Genomic DNA, 22,293 nt, shown 5'->3' on the forward strand with positions numbered 1-22,293 from the left:
AGAGGTACCAAAATTTAAAACAATTTCCCCATGAGACAGAGGCTGGAGGGCTGAATTCAGAGGATAACAGAGACAAATTCTCCCCTAGCAACTAACACCAGAAAATAATAGATGAGACTGCCCAACCCCGGGGCTGCTGTTGGAACGATGAAAGTTCTAAGATGATGATGACTTTCTCTCCCTACGGAGTTATTGAGGAGGTACTCAAGATTGGTGAAAAATACCAGAATATGGATAGAGTCTAAGAATCTTCATGTAGGACAGGGGTTTTTAACATCAGTCCATGAATTTGTTTTCTGAATATTTGCAATAATTGTATTTCAATGTAATTGGTTTCCTTTATAATCTTTTGATTTCATTTTATGCATTTGAAAATGTTACTCTGAAAAGGGCTTCGTGACCTTCATCAGACAGGACCACGATAGAAAAAAAAAAGTTTAAGAGCCCCTGGTTTAGGAGTAAAGGCCTAATGAACAAAACTCCTAATAAGGTATCATAATATTGAGAGAGGCTGGAGGTTCCCCCCCCCCACTTAAAACACCTGCCATTCTACACTTCAGTGCAGATAATGGAGTCCCAGCATGCATTAGGCAGTGAACACAAAGGTGGATACAGATTCTTTCTGATATGTAAGAGAGGTAATATGAGTAATCCAGAGACATAAACAGTGCCTGGGAGGGCGACCTGACCTACTTTTCCTGGCCTTTGTTGTTGGCAAGTGAGAACACGCTTACAGCCACATTCTTCACTACCTTAGAGCTAAATAAATATTGTCCAGAAAAACTTGGAGCCTAGGGGGACATAATCTGATTAAGCTCTGAATGACTCTAAAAGTACCAACCCCATTAACAGAGCCAACTTCTGCACTCTGGCCAGTGCATAAAATCCCCATTGAACATAGTGGGAGCTGCACATTCATTCTCAAAGATTCAATTTGGCCCCACAAGGCTAGAAATCTGAAAATACGTCCTGCCACCAACCTGCCTTTTTAAATTCCTACCCATTTTTCTTCTCATGCTCATTTCCCAGTGTACTTTTCTCACTATCTGACTTGTTTGAATGGGAAAATTATCATCACAAATATAAAAATTAAATTAAATTAATTTTAGTATTAACATTGAAAAATTAGAAAAATCAGAATAGTTTTAAGTGTCAAAGTTCCAAGTCAAACAGTTGTGGTCTCATGCACTTGGATATATACATATACATATACATATACATATACATATACATATACATATACATATACATATACATATACATACACACATACACATATACATGCGCATGCACATGCACATACATATACACATGCATGTACACATACATACATGGATACATATACATACATAGATATATATGTACTTATATATTGCTCATAGTATTTCAATATAAATGGTTTCCCTTGTAATTCTCTTGTATTTTATTTGATGTTCATAAAAACAATAATAGAGTCCATAGATTTCACCATTCTGCCAAAGGGAGTCTGAACATGACCTCTTCCCACCCAAAAAATGTTATGTAGAGAGTGCAGTAGCAAACAGCAGGATAAATGATACCCTGTCCCTTTGACCTCCTATTCCCCTGTTTTTTCTTCCCCACTCCCAAAACTAACACCCTGGATTTCTAGATGGAGTAATTGGCTGGTTCATTAAAAGCATAATTGGAAGTCTAGCCAAGGTCTTAAGTTAGAGAACTCTCAAGGATCTAAAGTAATTCTGCATCTGCTTCAGGGATTTAGGTTTGGCTCAAGAATAAGCAAGGGTTCCAATTCAATCCCTGAAGACCACTGAATCCTGGTTCTGAAACTAACCAAGCCTTCTCCAAACAGTTATCCAGATTAGAGATGGCCCAGCACTAGATTGTACCTTCTGGAGTAAGAGATCAAGGTGCCTTTCCCCTTGACCATTTGCTTTCTGGTATTTGTCTTACTATGAAACTCCCCCTTTCAGCTTAGCCCCATTACCTGGCTCTCTCTTTGCCCAGTAAGGTAATGTAGAGGGAACAAACTACAGTCCACCTTAGGAGCTCTCTGAATTCACTTCCCTGCCTCCTCTCAGCAGACAAGGAGCAAAGACTGTCAACATATGAGACAGTGAGACTCCAACGAGGCCTCAGTACCATGCCACACAGCAATGACCACATTCAACACACTGACCCAAGTTACTATTTGAGCCTTTTCAAAATGTAGTAATGATAATAGTTAAAAATAACATAAAATAAAACTTCAATATAGATTTCCTCTCAAATTAAAATCTCCAAGTAACAAGCATTCATTCTCTTTATTTAGATGGAAGGACCACCAATTAAGGGCCTTTGACATGCATAGCAATCCACTGTATTTATATAAACAACTTATATTGCATATGGGCATCTTCTATTTAGGATGATTTAGAAATGGTCCTCCTTATAGGAAGGATAGACAAAAGCTAGAAAATCTGTTATACTGTTTAGCATTAATACCATTTCCTACAATAATAATAGCTAACTTTTTATAGTACCTTAGGATTTGTGAAGAGCTATGCATATATTATCTCACTTGATTTTCACATCAACCCTATAAGATAGGTGTTGGTATAATCCCCATTTTACAATGAAGTAAACTGAGACTGAGAGGTGAAGTAACTCACAAAGGTTTCACGCAGTAAGTGCCTGGAAGAAGATTCAAACTCAGAGGTTCCTGACTCCCAGTCCCATGACACCAGTGGTTCTTAACCTTTCATGGCACCCATATCATGGAGCCCTTTGGCAATCTGCTGAAACCTATGGACAGAATCCTTCTCAGAATAATGTTTTTAAGTGCATAAAATTTTTTAAGGTAGTATTACAAAGGAAGCCAATTATGTTGAAATAGAGTTATCAAAATATTTTCAAAAGTTCCTGGATCCCAAGTTAATAATCCCTGCACTACACCAAGCTGTTTCTTGAGTACAAGAGTTTTAAAAGCCTTTTCTATGAGATATAAGAGAGTAAGGAAGTGATGGGCCCTTAAAATGTTCTAATGATGACAGTAAAAGTATATGTAGCAGGTGACAATGATTGATCCCTTTGTTTCTTAGCATGGTAAGTAGAAAGTGTTCTGTATTTTTCAGCCAGTCAATCAACAAGCATTTTAAGCACCTGCTATGTGCCAGGCACTGTGCCAAGTGCTCAAGATACAAAGAAAGGAAAAAGACATTCCTTGCTCTCATGGACCTCACAGTCTAATGGAGGAGACAACATACAAATAACTATGTACAAACAAGATATATACAAGATAAATTGGATATAATCAACAGAGGAAAGACATTAGTGTTAAGGGGACTCGGGAAAGTCTTCCTATAGAAGGTGGGATTTTAGCTGGGACCTGAAGGAAGCCAGAAGGTAGAGAGGAAGAGGGAGAGCATCCCAGGCATGGGGGATAGCCTGTAGAAATGCACAAAGTTGGCAGGAGTATCTTGCTGATGGAACAGCAAGGAGGCCAGTATATTGAATCGAAGAGTATGTGGGGAAGGTGTAATGTGTAAGAATACTGGAAAGGTTGGGGAAGGGGAGAGCAGGTTATGAAGAGCTTTGAACACCAAATAGAGGATTTTATGTTTGATCCTGGAGGTGATAGTGACCCATTGGAGTTTACTGAGTAGGGAGGTGACATGGTCAGACCTGAGCTTTAAAAGGAAGATCACTTTGATGGCTAAGTGAAGGATTGACTGGAGTGTGAAGAGACTTATGACAAAACCAACCAGCAAGCTATTGACAGAATCTAGGAGGGAGGTGAAGAGGCTTTCACCAGGGAGGCAGCAAGATTTCAAGTTGGATCCTGTTCTACCAACTCTTGCTGCCAGTATGACTCTGGGCCAATCACTTTACCACTCTGAGCCTCAATTTCTTCATTTTAACATGAGGGCATTCACTATATGACTGCTAAGGTCCACGCGTATAATCTTTGATTTAGTTTAACCTTCAATATGCTATTAGTCCCTCTCCAAAGGTGAACTGTTTTCATCTTAAAATATGAGTGGAATGCATTGACACAAATGATTTCACTATTTCGATGGTGTTTTAGTATCAAATGATTCCACTATTTCAATGGTGTTTTGGTATCAAATGCTCTGTTTAAGCAATGCTCAGAAGCCTGAAAAATTGTCACTGGATTTGTTTTTCTCCCAATTAGAGTGTTCTCCATTAGGGCTTTCAACAACACTCAGTGCTTAACTTAAAAGGCCAAAAAGTATCTAAATTAAAATCTAGCATTGTTTATCACTGCCATTTATAAGGATTCCTTTTAAAGTCTCAAGATCAAGATGTCAGTCTAATATTAAAGATAGGTGTCAGATTCGTGTATGACTTTTCCCTCACTTTGATCTAGTGAATTTGTTGACAAAATGTGGCTATCTATTTCCATGAATCTCCCTACATATTTTTACACTGTCACATCTTATTTCCTTTTATAGTACAATCTTGAGATCATTGTATGAGGAAAAAAATACCAATGAGTCAGATCCTTCTGGGTGAATAATATACACCTTGGGGATAATTTATGTCTTTTCACAGCTTACTAATTCCTTCTTGCCAGCAGGAAAAGAATTCATTGTATGAGAGGTCAGCCTTTCCAAATGTGTCTAGATGACACCCAAGCAATAAGGAAATATCTGCCTTCCACATCTAGAAGAAATATCTGTGGTTACAGAGTCCACATATTATGATCTATGGCTTTTTTTCTTTATATCCAGTGCCCAGCACAGTGCCTGGTACAGTAGGTGCTTAATAAATGCTTGTTGATTGATTCTGCCATCTCATTATGATAGGCTCATTATAAAACCCTCATAGAACCCAGGGGTTATCTCCTTTCTTCCGTCCCCTGACCACTCCTTCAATAAACCAGCAAGTATTCATTGAGTAGGCTCAGCACTGTGAACAGATATGTATCTAAGAAGTGGTCCCTGACCTGTAGGGGACACAAGACTAACACCTATAAATGGTATATAGCTGTATCAGAAGTGACTATAATCCAAGAAGACTGATTCTACAATCTACCATGGGAAAACCCATTCCATTAACTACCAAACTATGAGGCTCAGACAGGAGTTATAGGAGTTCATAGAGGGAGAAGATGAGTTCCTATTGCATTCAGAGAGTGGGGGAGGGGTGGGGGCGGGGATGATAGTGGGGAAAGAGAAGGGAACAAGCACTTATTTCTTTCTTAAGCACCTACTATGTGCTAGGTACCATACTAAACATTTTATAAATATAATATCATTTTTTACCCTCACAACAACCCTGTGAGTTAGGTGCTAATATTATTCCCATTTTGCACTTGAGGAAACTGAGGCACATGGTGGTTAAATAATTTGCCCAGGGTCACCCAGCTAAATGGGGCTGGATTTGAACCCAGGTCTTCCTGACTCCAAGACCAGGGCTGTAGCCCCTGAACTACCTAGTTCCTCATACCTGATCTCAGAACTTCAAGGGGCAGGTGAGACTTTATCTGGGCTCCAAAGAATGGGATCGGCAGGGACAAGAGTGGAGATGAGACAGTTCTGGGTGAAGAAAATAACATAAGTGTAGCTACGAGCTGATGTATGTCCCTGAGTGGAATGGCTGTTTTCTGATCTTGTCCTAGACCTTCTCCCAATGGCTGCCCATTCCTAGAATGGGCTCCATCCTCCATAAGCCTATCTCAGCCTATGAAAAACCTTCTCTTCCTTCAGGTGCAACCTCCATCAAGAGTACTTCCCAGCTGAATGCCATCCCTCTCTCTAGGAATCCTGCCAGGCCTCTGTTGCAGGCTTCCTATGAACCCAATCACTTTCTACTTTTTAACCTTTTTTAACATTTTCCACAGAGAGGAAGATCATGTATACTGAGGAGTCATCTGAAAGGAGAAGAGGTTGGATTTAAATAGCCTAAGGAGGCTGGGTGGGATTTAGACAGAGAGGAAAGAGGAAGGGGGGTGAATAATTCTGAACAATTCTTCAATTCTGAACTCAACCCCTAGTTCTATGAACCCAAGATTATGTAATTTTTCATGTTTGTAGCCCCAGAACCTAACACCTCACATATAGTAAGTTTAATGTTTGTGGAATTAAAGTGAAGAAAGTGTGCTGGATCTGGAAATCAGAGGACCTGGACCTATGCCATTTACTAGCTATATGACCGTGGGGAAGTCATTTCCCTTTCTGAGCCTGTTTCCTCATCTTTAAAGTCAAAGGGTTGTAAGAGCCTCTAAAGTCCCTTCCAAATGAAAATCTGTGATCCTATATGGATTATGAATTGAATTGACCTTATCCCACTGACACCTTCCTTGGACCACACAATCCTAGGAAGAGGGAGCCTGGGTGGAGATTCTACTCCAAGCCCTCATCTCCTCCAGGACAATGAGCCTCCAGCAAGGCTCAGAGGATCCAAGAGAGACAATAGGAGATCTCTTGCCTATGAGTGCTCAAATAGGCATCATACCATCCTGAGCTCAGAGTAGAACACTAGGCTCATAAAAAAGGGAGGGGTTGTAAAAGAAGACTGTCAGCTTAGCTATTCCCATTGGTGAGATGTAAAAGGCTCCCACACAGCAAGGCGTTACAGCTGGCCAAAGAACAATGCAGCAGGAAACCAGGCCGGAACTCTCCCCAGCCCTCACCCATTCTTCTTTGACCTAAATGGAATGTTGGCATCCAATGATAAATTAAAGCACTTTATGTTGTATAAATGCTTGACAGCAATGTCTAAAACCTAGTCAGCACAGTTTAAATGCTGCTTCTTTTAAGATAGCTTGCCCAAAGCAAAAATCCACAGCTGAAAACATTCTTTCTCCAGTTAACCGTACGCTAGCAAAAGCTCTGAGCAATACCTCACTGAACAACATTGATGAAGGAGTAGAGGGGTATTATTTCTCATAAAGCTCTCTCCACCCCAAGTCAATAGCCCATTCTTCTGACAGGTTCACATTTGGATGATTGTCAGCGGGATGTGTTTTTCTCTCTCAGTCTCAGGAGGCCCAGGTGCTGAAACAATTGGCAGAAAAGCGAGAGCATGAGAGAGAAGTCCTTCAGAAGGCTTTGGAAGAGAACAACAACTTCAGCAAAATGGCAGAGGAAAAGCTGATACTGAAAATGGAACAGATTAAAGAGAACCGTGAAGCTAATTTAGCTGCTCTTATTGAACGCCTTCAAGAGAAGGTAAGTGGGCCATTATTCTTCTGAGAGATAGGAAGTTCGTAACTCCAGCTGTTAACCTCCAATGGGAGAAATCTCAGCTCCAAAGCAAATGAGGTAGCAGGCCTAAAGAATTAGAATAAACTCTCTCTCTCTTCTGTGGTTTTTCTTGATGAGTCTTCGTTGAGGAAATTCTTTGGATGCTTTTGCTGCTGGGAGATGTTTATGTAGCCTTGGAATAGAGAAATTACAAGATCACACCATTACCATCCCTGAATCAAGTTGGGGATAATAGGGGAGAGGAAAATGAAGAGATTCATTAACACATATAGAACGAGAGTAAAAATTAGGCTGGTGAAAGCATTTAAATTTACCTTTACCATGCCTATTTGAGGCTATGTTGCATAGTAGGTAAAGAGTTGTCCCCAAAGCCAAAAAGACCTGGGTTCAAGTCCCATCTCTAACATGCATGGGTTTGTTAACACTGAGAAAAATTGTTTAACCTCTCAGTAATCTAGGCAACTCTCTAAAGTAATAAGGTAAAGAAAGGGTGCCAATCTGCATTGACAGAGGGAGTTTCCTCCCTTGAAATTACTTATACCATGAAAATCACAGGTCCAGTCCCTATCTCTATCCTATGCCTAGTTATTAAAAAAAAGAAGAAGAAATTTAGTATTCAGCAGAACACTCCTTTCTGACAGCTCTGAGGCCACCAAGCAATAAGACAGGAGAGTAGAGGTCTTTCCTCCACCAACTAGGTTGCTAGGCAACCTTGAGCCAGCCACTTTCCTTCCATTTTGTTATCAGTTCAGAGGTGGGAAGCTTTGGATGAGAGGTCAGGAAAGCTCGAGGCTCATTCTGATAGAGCTACAGGAGCATGAAACAGAGTAGTCATCCTCCATTTCCCTTTCTGGATCTTAACGACTATGACAACCACAACAACAACAAAAAAAAGCAACTGGGGATTACTTTATGTATAATACTCAGTTCCCTGCCAGAAGGTAAATGTTCTCAACTGGAATGGTAATTGGGTGAGCTCTTCTTTATTCCAAGAGTTCTCAAGCTATCCTGCAATAAATGAGGACTGTATTTACATTAGTGACAGGTTGGGAATGATAGTATTTGTAAAACCGTGTGCATGCACACACACACACACACACACGCACGCACTCACGCACGCACACACGCACGCATGCACGCACGCACCTTCTCATTTCATTTACAAAATAATTTATTCTCTTCTGCCTACATTTTTCATCTGTACTTCCAAAAGGTGACGAGGTTCTACAGGCAAATTGCCTTGTCTTGCATACTGCAAATATTTTCCCATTCTCCTATATGCAACTCCAGCCCACAGCCTAATGTTTCCAAACCAACTTACTTCCCACCTCAATACCCCTCCACACCCTTACCTGACTTCCTTCCATTATTCATTCTCTTTAATCGCCCCCAATTACTACATTACTCTGCCTTCTGGAATAGACTCCTGGTTGTGGACCTAAGTAATAGACTGAGCTGTTGCTGTTTTATGGCTTCCTCTCACAACACAGGCCTAAAGATATTCTCAGCTAATGTGGCTTCCTTTAGGCAGGAATACTTAAGCACTAATGATCTTCCTGAAGCAACTTCACCATGACCATCTCACATCAGGTAGCGGATCTCCTCTGAAAAAGGCCAAAGTTGAGCCTTGGACAAATGCACTTGGGAAAATGAAACAGCACTCCTAGAGACATATGGGCCAGCCATGATGATTTTTATACCAGAGGCCAAAAGCAAAGATTCTACTTGGAGTGGAGGAGGGGGAAGACCTCTTTTCAAGATTTAAAAAACAAAAAGCATTCCAGGTGTTAGTTATTTCCATGCTTACAGTTTAGATCTCATTCTTGGTCTTATCTTCTTGAAAATAAATTCATTGTGAGCTCATTGTAAATTTTCATCTTGCACTGTAATTACATTTCATAAAAAGTAACGAAGACTTGACATCTGCCAACAAGACTTTTCCTGTGATAGAATGTCATTATCATCACTTAGGCTAGTGCTTATGACCATTCCTGTTATAAATCTGAAGTAGCAGAGTTTTGTGGTAGGATTAATGGTTTAGCCCAAATGGGCTGTAGCAGCAGCTACAGACACCCTAGCATTCCATAGCCCAGCATACAGCAGCCACATCTAACAGGATATTTGTTCCTTGTCCAGGGTACCTGGGAATGATCAAATTTCTCCTTTCTCAGTTTTTGGCCACTATCTCATAAATTTCTGTTTTGTGAATTTTCAGATACCCTGTCAATGCTAGGTGACACAGCAGATAGAGTGCCAGACCCAAGAGTCAGGAAGACTCATCTGCCTGAGTTCAAATCTGACTTCAGACACTTTCTAGCTGTGTAACCCTGAGCAAGTCACTTCACCCTGTTTGCCTTGGTTTCCTTATCTGTAAAGTGAACTAGAGAAGGAAATGGCAAACCACTCTACTGTCTTTGCCAAGAAAACCCCAAATGGGGTCACAAAGAGTTGGATATGACTGAAAATGACTGAACAATAAAAATTCAATTGATTTTTTTTCTAATTGGCACTCCAAACGTCTTTCCTCCTTGAATACATATTTCATGAAAGAGGGGAACATTTTCAGGGAGTTTGGGGCCCCTGATTTACAATATTTTTTCTTGGTATTTGACAATTTTTTTAAACTATTCTAAATGCCTCACTCTATAGGAATGAATTTATTACCGTCATGCTCCTGAAATTAAAAATTAAAAATACAGTAGCTGACATTTATACACAGAGAGCATTTCCTGCAATATCTCATTTGAGCCCCTCACAACAATCCCGTGAATAAGAACTAAAGATATTATTATCCCCATTTTGCAGGTGTGGAAAATAAACATCAGAGTAAAGTGACTTGCCTGTAGTCTCTCAACTAATAAATATCAGAGGAAGAATTAAACTCCAGGTCTTCCTAACAAAAGTCAAGTCCTGAGCTCTGTCCACTATGCCATGCTGACTAACAGAAAAGGGAAAAAATAAAAAGCAAGTGTTAATAAGAATAATATGGATCATAATAGCCAGGGTGACACCTATTCTATTGAAAGTGGCTATATGCTAACTGTTCACTAAAATGCTGACAGTATAATTAATAATGGTATATTACAATAATGGCAAGCATTTATGCAGACCTTTAAGTTTGCAAAGCATTTTAAACACATCAACTGATTTGATCTTCACAACAATTCTGTGAGGTAGCTGCTATAATTACACCTACTTTACAAATGAGGGAACTGAAGCTTAGGAGAGTCAAGTAACTTGCCGAAAGTCACATAGCTACTAAGTGTATGAAGCAGGATTTGAACTCAGCTCTTCCTGACTCCAGGTCTAGTGATCTAATATTTCAAAGCATTTATGGAGACTTAATTATGTGCCTAGCATATTGGAGTGGGAAGAGAGTACAAAAGAAGTAGTAGAAAACCTCCTGCCAAAAGGAGTTTACAATCTGTTTCAGGGCTACGTGTTTCGTCTCTCTCACTAATTAGAGAAGGCAGCACTGAATAGTGGGTAGCAAGGTGGCTCAGAATGGGTTCAAGGTCTGCCTCTGGCACATACTGCTTTTGTGAATGTGGGCAAGTCACTTACTCTCTAAGAAATGCTCAAAGACTATAAGTTGCTAAGGAGATGTTAATTGGCACTGACAGATGGAGTTTCCTCCCAGAGAGTTTCATATATCAGTGAAATCATAGGTCCAATCAAGAGAAAAACAGTATTAATTAAATACTAACTTGTGTAGGACAATTAGGGATAAATATGTAGTATGTGATAGATGCTAACTTCAATACAGCATAAAAGGAGTTATGAGGACCCCACCCAAGATCACTCCGGCAGCTACAAGATGGACCCAAATCTAACACAATAAGAGAGTGACAGTTTCATGTGACCCCTATCAGATCCAGACACTGTACATGAAATACTACATCAATGACATGTGGTATTTTTTAAGGTTCCAACATGGTACAATGGCCATGGTTCAAATCCGATCTCTGATACTTATTACGTCTGCAATCTTCAGCAAATCAGCTAACCTGCCTTAGCCTAAATTTCCTCATCAACAAACTGAGAAGGTTGGATTAGATCAGAGGTATCAAGAGGTGTCAGTTCACATCCCACAAGCAGGGGAGTAGCCAGCCAGAACCATATTAAAATGTAATTGGGAAATCATTAGCAAAATGGATTAAAAATATATAAGATGACATAGATAATGTTAATTTGTGATTTTCTAAATCAATATGCAACCTGCAATCGTTTGTTTCTATTTCAGTTTGACATCACTGGACTAGATGACAGCTGAGGTCACTTTATACCCTAGATCTATGATCCTATGAATTGAATGACAGGTTCTGGCTTGATTTTTTTCCCCGGGCTGAAGCCTGATATGTATTCTAAACATGGCTAGGTACTCAACTCATATTGTTGACTGACAGAAACCCAGAAGTCTCTCGGGACCCCAACTAAAGTAGCATGTATCTATCAAATAAAGGCCCACCCAGCAGATAAGCATTCCCTCTTTGGCAGCCACAAGTTATGCTGTAATATCCATTAGTTTTGTAGTCATTTCTTTTTCTGCCTCAAAAGAAAAATGTGACACACCCTTTTACTTCATCTCTCTGGTCATATCATTCATTAAAATATTTAATTCTTTACACAGAAGAGGGTCAGATTTGGGAGAAGATAGATGAGAAGCACATATTTATGAGGCTGATCTCTTTGTATCACTAATTGTACTCAAAATTTAATTGACAAGTCACAATTAGTGCCTGTATAATCTATTTTGACTTAATAAAACATATTACTGTTCTTGGAATCTTGAGTTAGAAGAAACCAGAGTCCACTCCTACCCAAATCCTATCCACATCCTGAGTCTCTGCTTGAAGATCTTCTATGATGGATAACTCACTGTGTACCAAGGTCCCATTCCACTTTTATAAAGCAGAAATTTTAAGGGTTTTTCCCCCTTATGATAAGCCAAAATCCCTTCCTCTATAATTTTCACCCATTGGTCCTACTTCTGTCCTTGGTGGCTAATAACAAGTTTAATACCTTTTCCCATGATAACCCATTAAATATTTGACAGTTACCCTGTCCCCACCAAAGTCCTCTCTTTTTGAGGCTAAACATCAATATATTATAATCATGACATGTTCTTTATCTATTTACTAGTCTTGTAACCTTCTCAAAAAGAAAATGAGATCAGACTTACATGATTTATTGTTAACAAACCCCCATTGACTCTTAGCAATTATCTCCCCCTTTTCTAAATGCTTATAAGCTATCCTTTTAATAATTCATTCTAAAAATTTTACGGGTATCAAGTCAAACTCTTAAACCTATATTTTGAAGGATTTGTTCATTCAGCATTTATTTATTAAACATCTACAACACGCCATGCTTTGTGGTAGTCACTGAAGAACTAAAGACAAAAACAAGAGTCCTGCCCTCAAATAGCTTACATTTATTGAAGGTTACAATATATGTGCAGGAAAGAAAATACAAAATATATCCAAAAATGATACAAAGTAATTTCCACAAGGATGACTCTAGCAACTAGGAAGGTTACTAGGCCACTGGAACTTCATGAGCAGGGGAATGACATGATCTAACTCTAGGATGGCAAGGGTCATCAATCCCCATGGTTTCCATCATCTTTGTTTTACCAGTTAGTTCTTCCTGATCGGTAAGAATAAGGTCTGAAATAGAAGTTCCTCTCATCACTTCCTTCTTTTTCTGAAAGATGAAATTATCAGCAGGATAAAGAAAGAATTTATAGGCTGCTCTAATTTTAGCACAAAGAAAGAACTCCAAAGAGATGTTCAGATGGCTGAAGTCACCTGTCATAATTTTCTACTGTTAGCAATGCAAATGAATCTGTGATGTCTCCAGGAAGGCAGAGGGGGAGGGGGGAATTTGACCACTGCACAGGCTGCCCCCAAATCTCCCCCTTCAAGAATGGTGGCTAGTGTGTGACCCTGGGCAAGTCACTCCACCTCTCTTTGCCTCTGTTTCCTCAGCTATAACATGAGAATAATAATGGTATCCCTTAGGGTTGTTGTGAGGATCAAATGAGAGGATATTTGTTTTTTTAAGTGTTGGTCACATTGTGGGTGCTATACAGATATTTTTTTCACTTCTTTTCCCTTTTAGTGGTAGGTATCAGATATGTGGTTCATGGGTTGAAGTTACTTGTTTCAATGGACCTAGATTAAATTTCTCACCATTTCCTCAACGGTATAGTGAGGAATAGAATTCAATATGCCCCCCTCACTCCTCCAAAAAAACAAAGAAGAATGGTGGCTAGATAGCATAGTGGATAGAGCATTGGACTTAGCGTCAGGAACACCAGAGTTCAAATTCAAACTCAGACACTTACTTAGCTGTGTGACCCTGAGCAAGTCACTTCACCCTGTTTGCCTCAGTTTCCTTATCTGTAAAATGAGCTAGAGAAGGAAATGGCAAACCAGTCTACTGTCTTTGCCAAGAAAAGTCACTTAAACTGACTGCCTCAGTTTCTTCATTTATAAAAATGAGGAAAATAATAGCACCTACCTTCCAGGTTATTGTGAAGATAAAATAAGCTATCTGTAAAGCACTTTGCCAACCTTAAAATGCTATGTAAATGCTAGCTTCTAGCATTATTATCGTTGTTATTAAAAATGGAGGCCTTGCTGAGTATACTATTCAGTGCCCAGACAAGGCTGAGGGATCTGTTGTTCCTCCTGAGCTCATCAAGCGTAAGGGCTGCCGGGATGACCTATCTGATTTTTGAGGCAAACAACAGTCTCACCTTCAGCAGTGAGAGGAATGAGGAATCCTGGCAGCTTTAATATGAGCTCTGAGCAAGCTCATCAAGGCTCCTTCCTCCTATTCATAGTCGAAGGACTTTCAATCCAAGTAATCACATTTAGGTGTCCCATAGAAATGTTAAAAATTAAATGTTTGGATAAATTAAATGAAAATAAAACAAACTATTTACTTGTGATTGTTCATTACACCTCTAATCATGTAGCCAATTCTAAATGGAGAGCATTAGAGCTGTTGTTACACTGGTAATAGCATCATATACAATGATATAGTAGCAATAATAAAACTAAATATTTTCTGCGAGAAAATAAAATTCAGCCATGTTTCCCCCAAGAGACAGCTTTGAGCACCATCCAGTTACCTCAATTTTCTATTTATAATCACATATCCACAGTTAATAACAAAAACAACAGTAATGGCTTAATTTACATGCATTATCTCCTCTGAGCCTCACAACAATCCCGTGAAGTGAAAAGTGTCAGCATTATCATAGTGGTGGTAAGAAAACTAAAGCTGAGAGAAGTAAAGTGGTTTACTCAGTGTTATAGCAATTCATTGAGAGCAAAGGGGGGACTCAAGTCCAGCCATCTTGATTCCAAGGGCGGGGCTCTACTCGAGGCATGTTAAGGATGGTACTCACTGTAGTGATCGCTAGACTTTCTCTGAGCTTGAGTAAAAAAGTCAAGGATTTATTAAGCACCTGTTATGGGCCTGGCCCTGTGCTAAGTGTTAAAGATACAAAGAAAGGAAAAACAGACGACCAGAAAAAGAACCAACAACCCACGACCATCAAGTTCCATTAACTGTAGCCTACATTCATCGTGTACATCTTGGCCTTTTCCTCCTCTTGTCATTTTTATTTCAAAATCTTGTTTAGATGGTTAAGACTGGGAAAATCACTTAAACTGACTGACTTAAACTGTGCAAAGAATAACCCTGCCATCATTGCCATTGGATATGCCATGTGTGACTGATGAAACTCCTCAAAAACAGATAGCAGTGGTATCCAGTATCCAATAGGGACAGAGATAGGAATTAGAACTATGATTTCATTGGTGCAAGGGATTCCTGGGTGAGACAACTCCCAGTACCTGTGCAGGTTAGCAACTTCTCTGACACTTGTAGTCTTAAAGAGCTGCCAAGGGCACTGAGAGCTTAAGTAATTGGTCCAGGGCCACACAACCACTGTGTGTCAGAGGCAGTACATGACCACAGTTCCTCCTGGTTTTGAGACTCACTATATCTTACTGCTTCTCTCCAATATCCCATATGAGTGATCCAAGTTCCATAATGTCCTTGTAGGGTTGGGTTTTTTTTAAAAATATTCTTTGTCATCACAAAGTAAGAAGCCTGAAAAAGCAAACTAGCATGATAACGTTCATTTCTGTGGCTGTATGTAGGTAATAACATACATAATAATGGCTCACAGTCATACAGCCTTGCAGTGTTTTATACTCATTACTCCCAATACAATTCAGTTCATGACCATTCACGATATAAGCTACTGTCATCTTCATGATATGTGGACTTGGCAGAGCAGTCCGTAATCTCTTATGTATCACCCTGAGTTTGTAGTTCAAGCATACAATCAATGAAGAACCTTGTAGGTGGATGTTCCAAGGATTTCTGTGGATAGACAACCTATTGAGTTGAAATAGAATCATGGAATGTTATGAGCTGAAAATCACTTTGATGGTCATTGAATTCAACCTCATCATTTTAAAACTGAATTAACTGAGACCAGGAGGGGGTCTGTGACATGTTCAAGGTAACACAACTCATTGGTGTTTGACCCAAAACCAAAATCCTGGTTTTTTGACTTTTAAACCCAATGCTTTTTTTTTTATTATATTAAGCATTCTTATCAGTACAAAAGTTCAATGTAATTCTAGATTCCAGATCTTTTGTTGTATCCTCGGGTACAGATTGTGCAAAGAATAACCACAACTAGTTGTATTGTACCACCCTCTTACATTCCATTGATGATGGGGAATGAATGTGAAAAGATATCATTAACTATGACTTTGATGAGCTTTTTTCTGGTAGTCAAACTTCCTTGATTGATTGACAAACACTTGTTAGGTGCCGTGGGCATGTGTGTGTACGTTTGTGTGTATGTGTGTATGTGTGTATGTGTGTGTGTGTGTGTGTGAGAGAGAGAGAGAGAGAGAGAGAGAGAGAGAGACTGACTGAGAAGGAGGGAGATGCTCGGTATACAAAGACAAAAAATGAAACCGTCCCTACTGTCATGAAGCTGACCATCTTATGGGATCTACTCATCATATCAAATAATTTAGTAGAATCAAAGATTAATAGAGAAGATAATGCTGCTCTGTAATTCCCTTCTGTCTGCATAGAATGGGGGGCAGGGTAAGCCCTGCTTCATTTGAGTTCATAATTTCAAATAGTACAGAAATAAGATAGTTCAAGATTCAGCTCTAAAGAACTCTGGCCAGGAATTTACCACCAACGGAGCCATGAAGAATCTGAAGAAAAAGAAAATAATGTTCTAGAAACTTAGATGTACTTATTTATAGTCTGACCTTTTCCTGCTGAGTTTCTAGCTCACAGACCATATGTGTTAATCGCTGTGGCAAATAAGTTTTCTTCAGCTAATTTACAGCTTTGTAGGGGGGACTCTCCAAAAATTATCTGGATCTCTCAAGCTGCTTTCTTGGTAGACTAGTTATGAAAGTTGCTGCCATTTATAGGTACTTTTCAGATACCCTTTCTTTCTTAAAACTGTGTCCACAATAGGCATAGCTGCCTCCAAGAAGACAATGATACTTTACTGTAGTATTATGGATCCGTGAGCTAAACTTTCTTCAGGCTTGAAGAACAAGTCAAAACAGCACATATTTTTTAAGCATCTGCTATGTGCCTGGCCCTGTGCTAAGTGGTAAAGATACAAAGAAAGGGAGAAAAAAAACCAAAATACCAGTCCTTGCCCTCAAGTCCACAGTATAATGTAGAAGAAAACATGCAAATAACTATGGACAAACAAGTTATACATAGGATAAATTAGAGACAGTCAACAAAAATAGATAACTGTACTCAAATCATATCAGCTGTGTTTTCTTTTTTTACAAAAATACAACAAAGCATAATAATCACTTATATTTATGTGAATATTTAAATATAACAATTTAGAGCAATGCTGTTACATATCCAGATGCCTAGATACAATTTTGTCAAAACTTCAGTCAAAAGCACTATTAATATCTATGGAGCTGAATATAAACTAAATGTAGCATTTCTTTCAAATCATAGGTAATATGATTTCTGAGCTTAAAAGGATTACATCATTACCACTGTTGCCAGCTTAAAGTTGGGGTACTCAAACAAAAAAATGAATAAAGGGGTCCCTTTGTTAATTGTAAAATAAACAGATCTCAGCTTTATTTGATATTATCTTTCCACCCTAGTCCTTCTACCTCAAAGTGATGTATACATACAAACTGCTCCTCTGTCACATTGTTTCACAAGAATTTTTCATGTCTTTAAGATGATGGTGATATATATATGTGTGTGTGTGTATATATATATATATATGTATATGTATATATATAATACATAAATAAATACACATCCATGTCACCATCATCCTACATTATATAGTTTTAAAATCTCCATGGCATGTTATCTCATTTGGCCCTCACAAAAGCCCTGCAACGTAAATAAAGATTTTCTTGTTCTCATTTTAAAAACAAGGAAAATGAGGCTTAGAGAAGAAAAATCTGTATTCTAGTTGTATCTCTACTACTATATGACCTGGGCAAATCACTTAATTGGCCCTTAATGCCATCATATTCAAAAGGAGGGGTTGAACTGGATGAGCTCTAAGGCCTTTTCTAAGCTCAAAAAGTCAATTATTTATCCCAAATAATGTGACTAAAAAATTCACAGGAACAAAATTAGAACTCAAATCCTCTGTGTCCTCCTCCAGGGTTCCTTTCAGCAGATCATACCTTCTCTTGTGATGCAAGCTCCCCTGATTCATAGTACATTTCTTCTTAATTTTTCCTTTCCTTCCTTCTTCTCTACCTCTCTCTTCCCTTATTTTTCTTTCTTTTTTCTTCTTTCTTTTTTTCTTGCTTGCTTGCTTCCTTCTTGGTTTCCTTATCTCACCAGACTGGAAATGCAGTGGCCTGATCCCACTACTGATCAGCATAATTGCTTTGCCATATTCTATTTCCAACCTGAGCCATGTTGCCTGTCCTTACGCAGCATCTTATTGCCACTAGGATAGGTGCAGACACCTGATTTGGCAGCTCAGAAGTGATTTCCACTCCTAGCCTCGGCCTCATTGGTAACAGGAATTGCAGGCATTTGCCACCCTGTCCAGCTCATGGTAGTTTTTTAAAAAAGATCATCCCCACCTTCTACTCCCAAAATGTTATCTGCTTCAGTTTCATTCTTGATAATATGATTCAACATTTTCATTCAGCTTCCGTTCATTAAAGCCCTTTTTACAAGCAGTGAACAATTATAGCTGTTGCAGATGCATAAATGAAATGGAATACAGTTCTTGACCTCAGGAAGCTTAGGCTTCAATAAGGTAAGACATGTATGCAAGTAACTTTAAGAGAATATGATAAGTGCCTAGAAGAGGTTCCCCAGAGAAAGATGAGAGATTTAAGGAAGGCCTGTTTACTTCCAGCTTAGGCAGCGTTGGAGAAGGAGCAAAAATAAGGAGGGACATGATGAATTTTAAAGAAAAGGAAGGGCTTCAACAGACAGCCTGTGGATGAAGCCATTCCAGGTATAGGGAGTGGCATTCAGAAAGCACAGAGATTGGAGAAGTAGAACAAGACAGAGGATCATTGTCTATAATGAATATGATTATAACATCTGGCTCCAATATGGAGATTGTTTCTAATAGATAGCTAATTAAAGTAATAGTCTTTTCTTTATGTGACTACAAAAATGTAATTAAATTTTAAAAAATCTGACATAACAGATGGTTTCATGAGTGTCCATCCACATAAGAATAAATCTATAAAAACACATTGTTGTCATTGTTATTGATGATAGGATCATAGGATTTAGAACCAGAAGGACCTGAGAGATCGTGCAGTGCTACCCTCTCATTTTTAGAAGGGGAAACTGAGGTCCAGTGAGATTAAATAAATAATTTGTACAAGGGCCACATAAGGAGAAATAGCAGCTCACTCAGTAATAGTTATGGCAGAAGCGTATAAAATAGTATAAGACACTAACTTTGATAGGTTTTCCAAAAGGTTAGATTGAATTGGAGGAGGGGAGAAGGGAGTAAGACTGTTTCCCAAACAAAGTCTTTATTTCTTCACTTCTTCCTATACTAATCCATAAAACATATTTAGTATAAATATATATAGTTCCTAAGTCTGGTGAGATCACATGAATAAGGTATAAATTTAGAGCTGAAAGGGACCTTTGACAATATCTAGTCCAAATCCTCCACTTAATAGATAAGTAATCTGAGGTTTAGACAGGTGAAGAGACTTACCCAAGGACACATAAATTTTAAGTGGCAGAATCAGAACTTGAACTCAGTTCTTTTGATTCCAAATCCAGTGTTCTTTCTCCTAAGAGAGAACTTGCTTACTACGAGATTTCATTAGACCCAAATTTTCATTTCTTCTGAAATTGGCTAGATAAATGGGACAGATACATGTATCGAAAGAGTAGTATGTTATTTCCATATTTCCAAATAATTAAAGTTTAAAATGGAACAGAACAGTACTTAATGATTCCTCCTAGGGTCAACTAACAGCCCTATAACATTATAGGATCAAAGAACTGGAGAGAACCTCAGGGAATATCTATTCATAGAGTCATAGAACTGAAAGTGTGTCTATAGAGCTCTAGACCAAGGGTTCTTAGCTTTTGTATGTCATAGACCCCTGTGGCAGCCTGGTGAAGTCTATGGCCCCCCTCTAAGAATAACATTTTTACATTAAAAAATAAAATATATAGGATTACAAATAAGCCATTTATGGTGAAATATGGTTACCAAAATATATGCATTTTTAAAAGCCCATGGATCCCAGGTTAAAAACTGATGCTATAGCCACATAATCACATCCTTAGAGAATTCCTAAGCATAGAATGTCAGTATAGGAAGTAGAAAAGTAGAAAGGAACCTCAGAAATCCAACCCCCTCACTTTACAGCTGATGAAATTAAAGCCGAGGTTATTTCTACTACATCATGCTGTCTCCTTATGACATTTCTCTCATTGCTGTTTTCCAGGAGAGGCATGCTGCAGAGGTCCGTAGGAACAAGGAGCTCCAGGTGGAACTGTCTGGCTGAAGATAATGGCAGACATAACATATCCCCATCTCTAGTAAACTCCCCTGCCTATATTATAATGGATCATGCGATATCAGTATGGGAAAATGTATGACATGGTTTAAAAAAAAGAACTCATTATAAAAAACAAACAAAAATAAAAACAATGCAGTCTCTTTGCAGAATGATTTGCTTGATGTTTAAAAAAACCTTGGATCTTATTTTGTAAATACTTACATTTTTGTTAAAAAATACAAGTATTGCATTATGCAAGTTATTTCATAATCTTACATGTCCTGTAACAGGCTTTTGATGTTGTCTCTTTCCACTCAATTGAATTTGCTAGGTCTGTTCTTTTCGAAGCTCCCCACGTCCAACTCCATTCCCAGCACTTTTCATTCCAACAGAATAATGAGGTCAGTAGTAGGTTATGGTGCTAGAGACCAATCATGCCTAATTGCCTAGAATGCTTCATAATCTCTGAGCTTGGTTAAGACAATAGCTAGATCACCGGTCTTGTGACTCCACCTGGAAACCATCCAAATTAACAGCTCATTGACATTTGTACGTCATAATCTATTTAACAGCCTAGAGAACAGAATAATTGTAAGACAAACAAATTGATAATCTTCACATTCATTTCTGCTTCCATTGGGTTATGGGCAACAAATGTGACTTCAAATTTAGAAAAGGGATGGATGGAAAGACAGCTGAGATCGATCTGAGTAGAAGCAAAAAGCTGAATGTTATAAAGTGCTGAACATGGCAAAGCCTAAATGGTACAAATACAGCCATAAAACACTCTTCATAAAAGTGGGCCTAATTCTCTAGTTAAAGTTCTTTTGATGGAATGAATTAATTAATGTGTCAGGTGGCTTATTTGTGGATGCCATGATTGGTGATGTTCATTTTTATGCTATTACATATAGTACAAGTACATGATACTACTGAATATTTTTCAACTTGGAACCTGTGAGCTGGTTGTTGCATTTAAGACATATACACACTTACTTATACACTCCTACACACTGCTGACTTCCATTCAAAGCTGGCCTTTCCATCAGTGTTAGGGGACCCTGCCTCATTAAAAAGATATCTCTAACCATGAGGGCTGTAACAGTTAGAGGGCTAGAAAGGCACTCGCTGCCAACTACGGGACTCACCAAACACACCCACTCAAAAATATTCACAGTTTTGAAGTTGTTTCCCCCAACCCCACCTCTTGAAGGTTGCTGCCTGCATATTCTCCTCTTCATTAGTGCTATTTTCCTGTATGTCATTGTGAGCAAGCTGTGATTAATAAAGAATTGGGGTTCTGTGAACTGAAAAAGGTCTGGTCTATTCTCTTGCTGCTTCAGTGGTTTGATAATCAAATACGGGGAGACATCTCCAGTCATCCTGATCTCTATCTGGCCACTGGACCCAGATGGCTCTGGAGGAGAGAGTGAGGCTGGTGACTGTGCATGGCTCTCCCTCGCTTACATCCAGTCCATTTCCAAGTCATGGCATCATCTTCCTGATGTCATGGTCCTCTTTGAGAGTAAAGAACAAACAACAACAATCAAATAGTGCATTTCCAAAGGGCAGCCAAGGAGGAAATGGAAGCCCCATGGACTGGGTCACATTCCAGCCCAGCAGGAAGCATGCCAGTAGATAATGTCTCTCCTACAAGCCCCCTTACCAGGAAACCTTGATTCATCAATCTAAAAATAGTAAAGGCCTGAATAAGACCCTCTAAGACTCAGACCCATGGTTCTGAAGAATGTCATCCCCTTCCAGGTCTCACGTGAGAATCCCATTAACCAGGTCAATCAATCAACAAGAATTTATTAAGCACTTTCTAATAATAGCTAGTATTTATATAACAATTTAAGGTTTGGAAAGTACTTTACCTATATTATCTCATTTGAACCTCACAACAACTCTGTGGAGTAAGTGTTATTATTATCCACACTTTATAGTTGAGGAAAGTGAAGCTAAGAAGGGTTAAGGGAGTTGCCCAAAGTCACATGGCAGGATCTGAAATTAAATCTTCCCTTCTCAAAGCCCAG

The 22,293-nt window shown here is 38.8% G+C and overlaps 1 protein-coding gene across 1 annotated transcript in view; it reads left to right on the top strand.

Moving 5' to 3' along the window:
- Positions 1 to 21,572, top strand: part of STMN2 (stathmin 2) — a 75,841-nt gene extending 54,269 nt beyond the window's left edge. The window contains exons 4-5 of the mRNA XM_036744068.1: positions 6,963 to 7,154; positions 20,204 to 21,572. Of these exons, the coding sequence (XP_036599963.1) occupies positions 6,963 to 7,154; positions 20,204 to 20,263 (252 nt within the window). The 3' untranslated portion in view covers positions 20,264 to 21,572. The remainder of the gene's footprint in view (positions 1 to 6,962; positions 7,155 to 20,203) is intronic.
- Positions 21,573 to 22,293: the final 721 nt, after the last annotated feature.

Source organism: Trichosurus vulpecula, chromosome 1 (assembly GCF_011100635.1).
Source record: "Trichosurus vulpecula isolate mTriVul1 chromosome 1, mTriVul1.pri, whole genome shotgun sequence".
Lineage (NCBI taxonomy): Eukaryota > Metazoa > Chordata > Mammalia > Diprotodontia > Phalangeridae > Trichosurus > Trichosurus vulpecula.